Here is a 10,337-nt window from a genome sequence, read left to right as displayed (position 1 = left end):
CTTCCAAATGCAACCGACTCCAAACTTCATCCGATAGTCAAACTATTGTATGTCATTCGATGATCACGTGTGTGCTGTGATGAGTCTTTCAATGTCCTTTTACACAACACACAAGCACAGTCATGTGAGGTTAAGTGTCACATGGTGGACCCCTTGAGCCTCTGTCACACAGACCTCCTGCACAAAGACTGTTTGTAAATGGGAAAAAATATTAAGTTATGATGTGATGGAGTCACACAGACCTCTTCCATCCTGTGTTGGTTTGCACATCTGAAATAAATCAAGGCTAAAACTGCTAGAATGTTTTATTTTACATACACTCACACACACACACACACACACACACACACACACACACACACAGTTAAACCTGACACAGTCCCTTTGGCACATGCAACAGCATGCTACTATCTAAAAATAAATATTGTTATGGAAAGCATTACGACAGGAATCCCCCCTCCGCCACAACTTGGCCAAATCTTAATCACGGATTTTCGCCAGAAATTTTTAAAAGATCAACTTATATATTTTACTATGTGTTCAAAAGGGGAAAGAGCGAGAGGAGCGAAGCCCGTCGTCTCCGGTGGAGCATCCCACGGGGTAAACATTTAATCCGTTTTCCGTCCCGCGGTCAGCTTGTCGGCGTGGAGAGCGAAGGTCTGCGCCACAATCAGCGGGAAGACTAAAGAGGCATCTGCGTACACCTGGGGACAAAGGACGCAGCGGTTGTGTTTGTGATGCGTTAAGCACTTATTACAATAAACTGCTGCGCCTGCTTTTCACATTCGCCTCTTGGTGCATTGATGCCCGCTCCCAGCCCTCGGATCAAACTGTGTGCGCACACTGCCACCTTGAGGCCAAACGTGTCACAAACATCTGTTTTTCTGCCGCTCGAGGTCGATTCAGCAAACTAATTTCCATTCCCCCCCCTCCCCCCCCGTAAAATGTATTCAAATAGAAAACATGTCGACTGTATGAATGGAGGTAAATGCTCATCAAGCAAAGTGTCTTTGTGTACTAAGAAAAGCGCTATAATAAACTAGTATTACTATTATTATTATCATAGATGCTCTGCCAACTTTTCAAACATTTCTTGATCAAATCGGTACCTTCACAGGTTTGGCTTCTGCTCTAATCTTGCCCCAGGACACGGCCTCGTCGGGTCTGGCTCCAGAGTCAGAGCCATCAAACTCCTGACCGGTGTTCACAAAAACCGCGTGGTCCGCTCCATTCCTCTGAAAGGAGATGGGGGGGGAGTAAATGCAGGTACCTTCCAACACTGACATTTTTTATTTAAAGCTGATGTCACGATGAGATCTAGAAAGTATAAAATAAAGACCCCATAGTTACCATCAGATTAGCGTTGCATATGTGGTGTTTGATCAGCCCCCCTCCGAGGATGATCATTCCCGTCCTTTTGGCAAACACTGCCTGGCTGTTAATCCTGCGAATATCTGAAAGAAAGTCCACATTGATGACATGCAGCATGGGCGTGGTGGTCCCTTTCCGTAGCGGCCTCCGCTGCTTTTACCTTCCACTATGTCCACGACCAGGCCGGGGCTCTTGTAAGAGTGGAAGTAGAGCATGTCACCCAGAGAGCCGTCCGTCAGGGCGGGACTGAACACTGGAATGTTATTCTGAAAACAGAAAGTAATACAGCGTGTTTAATGACGCATTGAAAATAAACAACGGTATGTACAAACTAAACAGAATCTTGGAAGATGGATGAAGTGAGTAAAAAGTCATATCAACAGTTCCATTCTGGTTTTCTGGTCTATTCATAAGCCAAATTCCAAATATTTTCATTTTGAGTGACGACCTTTTGGATCCCTTAAGATATAATACATTTCCAATGTAAACCAGGACTCACCTTGTAGGCCCAGTAGCAGACAGATTCGGTATTATTGATCTCCTTGCCGAGCCGATGGATCATTTTGGAGGGAGTCCAACGGGTGCCCTGAAAATAGAAAAGTCGAATATGATATAGAAGAAATTAATTAAAAGCAGAGAATTTCTTTTGTCGAGGAGCACCCGACTACTACCGCAGACTGACCTGCGTGTTCTGCTCCAGCAGCAGCTGGTCGAGGATGGGCATCAGCCAGTCTTCAAACTTACAGTAGTTGTCATTGGGCACCAACAGATTCCCTATCCTACATCCAGCACAGAGGAGGAGGAGGGAGAGACGAAGGGGATTGACGGGTGGACCGAAAGTAAATAAACAACTTAAAGACTCTGACACATAAGCTGTCCATGTGTCCGTGTTAACAACTGCATAATGCAAAGTTACTCCTTGGTGACAGGACTTCATTTTGACCTGAGGAGTCAAGACTAAACCACTTACTTATTCTTTACTTTAAGTCCAGACTGTAGCTGCCTTACTCGCATCTACCGCTGCACGCTGTCTGCATTGAATGTGCACATGCTCCTACTACACCCTTAACAGCATTGAGTTCGAGGATGTGAAGTTGTGAGATCCATTGTGTCAGAAGATGCCGACCTGTTGATGCCCATCTGGCGGAGATCCTTGCCGGGGAGGCTGAATTCTCCCAAGTACGTGTGAGCCAGACACTTGATTAAATCCTCCTCTATGCCGCCAGCTGTGCTCACGATAACGTCCACCTAAGACAGCGTGACGCGACAGGTTCTGATACTCTAGTGTCCCTGGTGATTGTTTGAGATTTTACCTGGGATGTAACTACATTCACAAAAACGTTATCAACGTGTACCATTTTGTGCTCCACCAGGTAGCGGATGCTCTCTCGGACTCCAGAGCTAATGAGGTTTGAGGTGTAACCCAAGAAGATGGTGCAGCCCGACTTGCTGCGGTGGTCATCAGAGTCTTTATCCTCACCCTCGTCCACGGGCTCAAGACGCTTTTCTATCTGCACGTGTGGAGACATTAGACATGGATGGAATTGTTGTTGGTTTTCTTCACAACATTAACACATTTCTTTACTATTAATAAACAATCCCACTTTTTAGAGAATCCTCGACCCTGTAAGAGTAGAAGTAGTGAGAGTTTTAATACTCTTAGTACTAAAAATTAGAAAAAGGTTTCAAATATTGCAGCCCCAGTGTGCTGAATGGTAAAGATGCTCACCACATTAATAACAAAGTACAACAGATATCTGTCGCCACATTTCTTGTCTACGCACAGACGGGTAAATATTTAAAAAAAAATGTTTTTAATGATCACAGCTACATGTAGAGTCTTGAAGAGCATTTTCCAGAGAAACAAGGCCGTTCTTTTAAGATTCCCCTGGACAGCATACGGGGGAGAAATAAAATCGCACTCACAAACATCTCAACTGACTGCACGGTTAATGTGTCTTTTTTCGTGAGGCCACCTTTGGCAGCTCCTCTCACCATGAGGTTAATCTCCTGAATGGCCAAACCCAAGCTGCTGGCCTGGAAGCCGGTGGTGATGTAGGACGCCAGCAGGGCCTGCAGATCCACCCCCTGGTTGAAGTCGTAGCCTCTGATCTTTGGCGTGCCCTCCGGGAGGTCGCCGCTGGCCTTGAGGACCGCCTCCATGGCAACGGACACCCCGTGGTCCGCCATCTTTACCGCAAACAGCGACAGACGATACGTTAGAGAATGCTAGAGCAAGTTACCAGGTTTCACCTCTGTCTGCTCGGACTGAGCATTTATGTATTACAAGTAATGCTATACGAGTTTTAAAAAAATACAGAAAAAAATAGAACACTAAAATAACTGCTAACGAACGTTATACAATAGCGCAGAAAGGAAAGTGTTCACTTTTAATGCTCTTAGGCTGAATTTAATTAATTGTCTTTATTAACAGAAAATAAAAAATGACAACGTGGAAACATTTTTCAGATCATTTTTTGCAAATGTATGAATGAGATACTCATTTCACTCTCGATTCGGGCAATGTGTGCTAGCTAGCAGACGAGCTAACGGTGAGCTGTCTTTTTTGGCTGACTTTAGTTTCGGTTAAACATTTAAAGAAACTAAAAATACCTACTCTTGAAAGGATGTCTGTTGGTGTGTGATGCTTGTGGAGTAGTCGGCTGTCACCGGGCACAATAAGCACGCCAACTGAAGGCTCGCATTACTGTCAACAACGCGGCATGGGTCGTCTCTACCAGCGAAACGCGTTCTCGCTACGGAAAGCGCGAAGGGACAAACAGGGCCAGACTGAATACACACTACAGTTTCTGATTATACTCGCGAACGGTTTGTCTTAACTTAAATAAGTCGTTAGTTAATTATGTTTCAAGTTAGTTATTAATATTTTAATTTCTTAACCTGGAAATAAGAACGTATGATTGTACTTTTCATTTTGAATGTACTTTTCACTTCAATAAAACCTTATCAAAGTGTAGTTTTAGTCACACCTGTACATGATCATGCATGTCTTTATTGAGCTGGACAAAGGCTGTCTAACGTCCACAGGTCTCTATATAGACAACTGTTTTAACTTTGACAGGGCTTATAAAGCTCATTTGGTGTCTACGCAGGACACAAACACATTTATCAAATAAATCAATAGTCCGAATAATTTAATATGTATTCATTTTTACAGTCAGCACTTGGAATGATGAAGGGCCACCGTTCTATTATTGCATAAACACCTTTTTATTTACAAAGCCAGCGGCTCCTTTTGTAAGCAGGCACACAGTGTGGCTTCAGGGCAGAAAGCAGAAAGCCTTGGCCAATCATCTTTTCATCAGCCGTGGCTGTGTGAAGTAGTGTGTGATGTTTGTGACATTTCCAAAACTGAGCTGTATGACCTTTTATATCACAGAGCCTTTGAACTGCCCCCACCAGCGGATAAAACAGGGTGCAGAGGTGAAAGCAAAGGCAGGTGCCTCTCTGACTCGTTTGGGTTTGGCCAAATAACTGCTGCTCCTTCTTGGTTTGGATGGATATTGAGTCAACGTGGCGCGCCCTTGGCTGAGTCTTCATACTGAAGGAAATGTCAGGAAAGATGTGCAGCAGCAACAGTGTTATTCAGGCGCAAAAGCTGGTGGATCAACTTCGGGTGGAAGCGGACATGGAGCGAATGAAGGTATGTGAGAATTTCAACAACCTGTTGACTGCATGCATGCTACAGCTTCCTCAAATAACAAAACTGCAAGACATTACATCAATTGTTTGAAAGTGTCCATATATCCTAAAATGTAGTGCAGTGACTTGATATTAACATCCAAATACCACATAGTGATTTACAGGATTATATCATCAAAGCCGCCCACCCCACCTTTTGTGCCAGCAGATCTCGCTGACTGCAGCGGACTTGGTGCGGTACTGTCAGGAGCAAAGGCGCCACGACCCGCTGCTCGCCGGCATCGCAGCCTCGTCCAATCCTTTCAAAGACAAGAAGAGCTGCGTGCTGCTGTGACGATCCCGAGGGGGGCCGAGGACACGGGGACGGCTCCTGTGGGCGCACGACCACGGATCCGGTCAAATGTGTAGAAAGTAAACCTCCTAGAGAGGCCATTTGTCTTCTGCCTACCACTGAGATAGTGCTTCTGCCTTCCTAAAGCCTTTTATTCAAAAACACAGTCGAGGGAGTAATTAATGATTGTTTGCCTTTTTGTTGTTTACACTGAAAGGCTTTGTTTTTATGTTGCTTCTTCACATGACGAAATCAATTTTGTGAGAGGGGTTTGATTTCAACCTTTCAAGGCGTCACAGAGTACCCACGCAGCCGAGAAATCCGACGCTATTTATTCCAGTTTTCAAAGAAAAACGTGTTTTAATAAAAGCATTTGTCAGGTACGGTGTGTCATAGTTAAATGAATCCAAGCAATTACATAGTCAGTGGTTTTTAACAAACACAAACTCTCTCTCTCTCACACACACACACACACACACACACACACACACACACACACACACACACACACACACACACACACACACACACACACACACACACACACACACACACACACACACACACACACACACACAAATAAAGAGCTTTAGTTACATTCGGTGTGCCACAGAGGGTTTAGATACAAGTATTCCACTACATGCATGTAGTAATGCTTTATAGGTACAATGTCAGTAGCCAGGGGCAGTGAGCATGTAATCGCTGTAAACTATTTTTCACACTGTTCGAACAATTAAAAGAGGAGGAACAAGCGTTTTCAAACCCGATGTACGTAACATGAGACAAACGTTACCATTAAACACATTTACTGTGTTCAATTATTGGTAAGGAATATCTCAACAGAATCTAACATAATATTAAAAAACCATCACAGAGGACCTGAATCTTCACCGGGAATTTTGCAACATCCCAACCTAAATAAAATAACTGGTAAAGGATATTTACAAATGCAATGGTTTGCTAGTGCAGAAAATAAAAGCATTTGTTTGGCCAGTTGTAACACAAAAGATTTAACTGTCCTCATTTCCAGCATCACCCTCTTCTGTTCTTTGTCACTAACATCGTCTGTATGTAGCCGGACACCCTGCAAATTCTTTATTTTGTGTACTTCCAAATGCTTCAGGCCTTGGGTCTTTCATTTTCTGGGCCGCCAGATGTCCACGTTCACGTCCCCTGGGGCTACAGCAAGGACTCCGGCCTCCACACTCAGCTGACAGATGAGGACAGACCGGTGGAGCAGAGTGGAGACACAGGCAGAGCAAATACATTCCAGAAATGAGAGTGAGCCTGAATTAGTTAACTTAGAAAAAACACACAGACACCGGATACGGTTTTAAAAATGACTTTGTACTTCAGCTCAAGTTATGTTCCCCATCCCCCAAAAAGATCATATTGTTCATTTGCTCATAAAAGTTAAATGCCCTGTCAAATTAAAATGGATCTGGGTATAATTTAATTTACAATATCAGCTATAATAAAAAGATGAACGTGGTGGTACAAAGCACTAACCCCATTAACTCCGGCAAGGTGACGCAGCGTGCAAAGTGTCCTCGGAGGAGCACAAGGGATATGGACCTGCAATACAGACATTAAATCACAGCTCTCAAGACTTTTCAGCAGCACAGTGAGTCTAATGAACTAAAAAACAGGACTACCCTCGTCCTACCTTGACAGTGCGGTCGGACGAGCCAGTGTAGAGGCTTCCAGCGGACCTGTGGATGCCGGTGACCAGAGCTGTGTGTCCCACATCAAACTGGGACAGAGGCTTCAAGGTCCCCGCCTGCATGGAAAAGGAGTGGAGCATGCCGCCGTTGTCTCCCCCCCACACCTCACAGCCACTGTAGCTCATAGACAGCAGATATGAGCTCAGCTAGAAAGGAAAGGGTACAGTGGGGTTAGTCTTGGTATCGGCTGCGTTAGGGCACAACACAAAACGGGATGCGTGCTTGCGGGTACCCGGATTTTCTTCAAGCCCTTGCCGGCCCTCCGGTCGTAGACCACCACAGTGCAGTCTTTACTCCCAGAGATGATGTACTTGTCATCCGCAGCGAGGCACATTACGGCGTTACCGTGGAGACGGAGGCTTTTCACCAGCGGTTCAGCAGCTGTAGACAAGATAGGTCATGAAAAACATTTGGAAGCTAACAGGTTGGTCTTCCAAATTTGGCAAACTGCTGTCAAAAAGAAATTGGATTTATCAAATCTGTAAAACTAATGACCTTTGTTTGCAGGTCATGCAAGATCTGAGATGCAGATTACATTCTCCCTCACCTCTGGTGTCATACATGCTGATCTTCCTGTCAAATGTTCCAGCCAGCAATACGTCGGTCTGAAAGGACAGGCAGTGGACAGCGGCCCCGGACTTGATCAGGCCTCTCTCTGCCCCACCAGCCTGTAGGTCCCACAGCCTCACCGTGCTGTCGAAGCCCCCTGAAGCCAACAGGGGGCCCTGAGACGCCAGGCACCAGACCCAGCCCCGATGAGTGCTGAAGTCCCCCCGCCCGCCCAATGTGTGCAGCAGTGTGCCGCCAGCGCTCGTCTGGAGATCCCACAGTTTGACGTTCCAGTCTCGAGAGCCTGTGGCACAGACTGCCCCCTCCCCCCCAACGAGGAGGACTGAGTTGACCGGGGCAATGTGGTCCGAAGGAAGGGTGATGCACTCCAGCGCTGGGGTCGGGCTGGGGCTTCTGAGGGGCGGACGTTGCTCCGTTTCTAATGGTCTTCCATTTCCCAGATTCCTGTGGTTCGCTTGGTGATGTGCAGCGCCATCTTGCCCTTCGTTAGCCCCAAATACCATCATGTGGTCCCTTTCTTCTTCCATTAGGGCATCTGCATCATCGCTCACTCTTCCTTCCAACCCCTCTCTTAACCTTGCCAGTTGGTCCCCACCTACAACAGGCCGCATGTCGTCATCCTCACCTTCCATTGCCATATCCATTCCTTCGTCGGCGCCATACGCAGCATCCTGCGCAACCACTCCCACCTCTTCTGCCTCACCGTCCCCACCATCCTCCTGTCCTCCTGGCAGGGGCTCCTCATAAAGCCCTGCCCTTCCCTGCAGTCTCACTTTTTCCCTTGCCTCCTCGTCCTCTTTGGTCTGTATGGCACCAACTTGCGCTTGGCCTGTCCAGCAGGTTATCAGCTGCTCCATCTCCAGGCAAGCAGACGGCCAGTCAAAGTTCTCCTTGGGCCCAACTGGGAAGCCGAGTCTCGATCCGATCAGTCTGTGTGCCCGAAGCTGCCAGGCAGTGTTGTCCTTACCCACGTTACCCAGTGCATGGCAGACCTAAACAGAGGAGGAAGAGGGGAAATGTTTGTTATGGAATGCACATGCATTAAGCCATCATAGCAAAAAGAAATGGCTGAAAGAAACGTTCTTACTTTATTCTAGGAAGGACACTGACCTTTGGCAGCACAGTGATGACACACTGAGCTGGAAGGTGTGAGGCAATTTGCGTGACCATCTCCCACGGCAACGACAACAAGCCACTCGCCTCAGCAGAGGGGAAGGGGCTAATGTCTGCAGATGATGGGAGACCAGCAGACGGAAGACTGGATCCGATACAAAGATAATGACTCGTTAATATTATGTCCTCGTGAGATATGAACAGACAGCTGAGTGTGAGACAGTCTCACCCTAGCAGGTCGGGCGCAGAAGCGTCGACACTGGGAGATTTCACGGGGTCAGGAGATGGTCCACCCTGGTCACCGTGCGTCCCCACTTCCGGTTCAGACATCGTCACCTCGCGCACTCCCGGCACGCGACGATCACACACTCGCAGCCGACATTACTTTGCACATTCCTCGATTTCGTATCGTTGGATGTATTTGACACATCCGACCTGAAATGTTGTCGCGATGAGGTGCTAACGTTGCGTCCTCGGCGTCAACAGACGTGACGTGCCCTGATGACGTCGAAATCTAAAGACAAAACAATGCCCGAAGAGACGTTAAACGTTAGCTGACGGGATCCCGGGAACACGCTTCTTCGGTTTACGGCTTCAAACGCTCCTGTAGGCGTTCGTCTGCAAACCAAAACATAATAACGAAACGCTCGTTGCAAAGAGAGAAAAATACCAACTTTAACGAGCGATGCGGCTGGTTAACGGTGTTGAAGTCCAAAACAATACAAAACCACTTCCGGTTCCGGTGTTGTCGAACATGATAAACAGTTCGTTTGTCGTTAAATGTTTCCGTTATTGTGGTTTAAGTTTACTATGGTGCATATACTCCCTTTTTGCTGAAAAAACAAAAACAAAAAACAGTGTTAGGGTTAAATGTCAAAAAAAAAATTAAAACATAAAATAATTGTTTTAATTTCGGTTTCCAGAAAAGCTTTTGAAGACTTTTCATCAGTGCGATGAATGAATAATTTAAACTGAATGATTAAAACTTATTGCGTTTTGATGAAGGATCTATTGGGCTACGGGATTATTCAAAAAAATCCGAAAAGGATTAGAACATACATTTCATATTACTTTGTAAAACGTGATGTCTACTTGCAGAGGTTATTTACCTGCTCTGGTATTATTACCCAAGTACAATGCATAAATATACCACTGCTTTTACAAAATAACTATTGCACATCCATGTGGCATCACTGTGGAAGGCGTACTAGATACCTTTCACAGTGCATTTCACGCTTAATCGTATTTCCTTACATCCCTGTGGAATACAGCTGAATAAAGACTCAACTTTGTAAGATCTAGTTCAAACCTACAGCGATGGTGATGTGTCAATAACAGACCATCATAACCCTCAGCTATCTGGGACATACAGTATGGATTCAGCTGCATAAATAAAGGTGATTATCTGCAGTGCAGAACAGCCAAAAGCATTGTTGATGCATGAGAACTAATTTGTCTAGATGGTTGCCAGTATGTTTCATGCCTTGTCCGTCTCTATCCACCACAGAACATTAGTAAAAATATAATATGAATGTACTGTGAATATGAATGAAGGTACATCCTTT

General features: G+C 45.7%; 3 protein-coding genes across 5 annotated transcripts; 1 reads left to right on the top strand and 2 right to left on the bottom strand.

Annotated features, from left to right (window-relative positions):
• Positions 1–290: 290 nt before the first annotated feature.
• Positions 291–4,213, bottom strand: dhps (deoxyhypusine synthase). The gene is made up of 10 exons (XM_040190436.2): positions 3,989–4,213; positions 3,367–3,561; positions 2,727–2,882; positions 2,498–2,619; positions 2,054–2,150; positions 1,871–1,957; positions 1,532–1,637; positions 1,351–1,454; positions 1,110–1,235; positions 291–704 (listed from the first exon to the last, which is right to left on the bottom strand). The coding sequence occupies exons 2-10, from the start codon at positions 3,559–3,561 to the stop codon at positions 609–611; spliced, it is 1,089 nt and encodes a 362-aa protein (XP_040046370.1). The 5' UTR covers positions 3,989–4,213; the 3' UTR covers positions 291–608.
• A 601-nt stretch (positions 4,214–4,814) lies between these two features.
• On the top strand, positions 4,815–5,748 carry LOC120827502 (guanine nucleotide-binding protein G(I)/G(S)/G(O) subunit gamma-7-like). The gene is made up of 2 exons (XM_040190437.2): positions 4,815–5,035; positions 5,243–5,748. The coding sequence occupies exons 1-2, from the start codon at positions 4,943–4,945 to the stop codon at positions 5,366–5,368; spliced, it is 219 nt and encodes a 72-aa protein (XP_040046371.2). The 5' UTR covers positions 4,815–4,942; the 3' UTR covers positions 5,369–5,748.
• On the bottom strand, positions 5,696–9,566 carry fbxw9 (F-box and WD repeat domain containing 9). Of its 3 annotated transcripts, none has more exons than XM_040190435.2 (8): positions 9,447–9,566; positions 9,002–9,286; positions 8,770–8,917; positions 7,637–8,651; positions 7,322–7,470; positions 7,032–7,235; positions 6,875–6,940; positions 5,696–6,575 (listed from the first exon to the last, which is right to left on the bottom strand). In XM_040190435.2, exons 2-8 carry the CDS (start codon positions 9,100–9,102, stop codon positions 6,501–6,503), a joined length of 1,758 nt encoding a protein of 585 aa, XP_040046369.2. In that variant the 5' UTR covers positions 9,103–9,286; positions 9,447–9,566; the 3' UTR covers positions 5,696–6,500. The 3 variants fall into 3 exon arrangements, with proteins under 3 accessions (XP_040046369.2, XP_077940017.1, XP_040046368.2); XM_078083891.1 differs by having other exon boundaries at positions 9,443–9,543; XM_040190434.2 differs by having other exon boundaries at positions 9,002–9,544.
• Positions 9,567–10,337: the final 771 nt, after the last annotated feature.

Source organism: Gasterosteus aculeatus, chromosome 11 (assembly GCF_964276395.1).
Source record: "Gasterosteus aculeatus chromosome 11, fGasAcu3.hap1.1, whole genome shotgun sequence".
NCBI classification, from domain to species: domain Eukaryota; kingdom Metazoa; phylum Chordata; class Actinopteri; order Perciformes; family Gasterosteidae; genus Gasterosteus; species Gasterosteus aculeatus.
The sequence above is the reverse complement of the archived record's forward strand: the minus strand, read 5'-3'. Positions and strand labels throughout refer to the sequence as shown.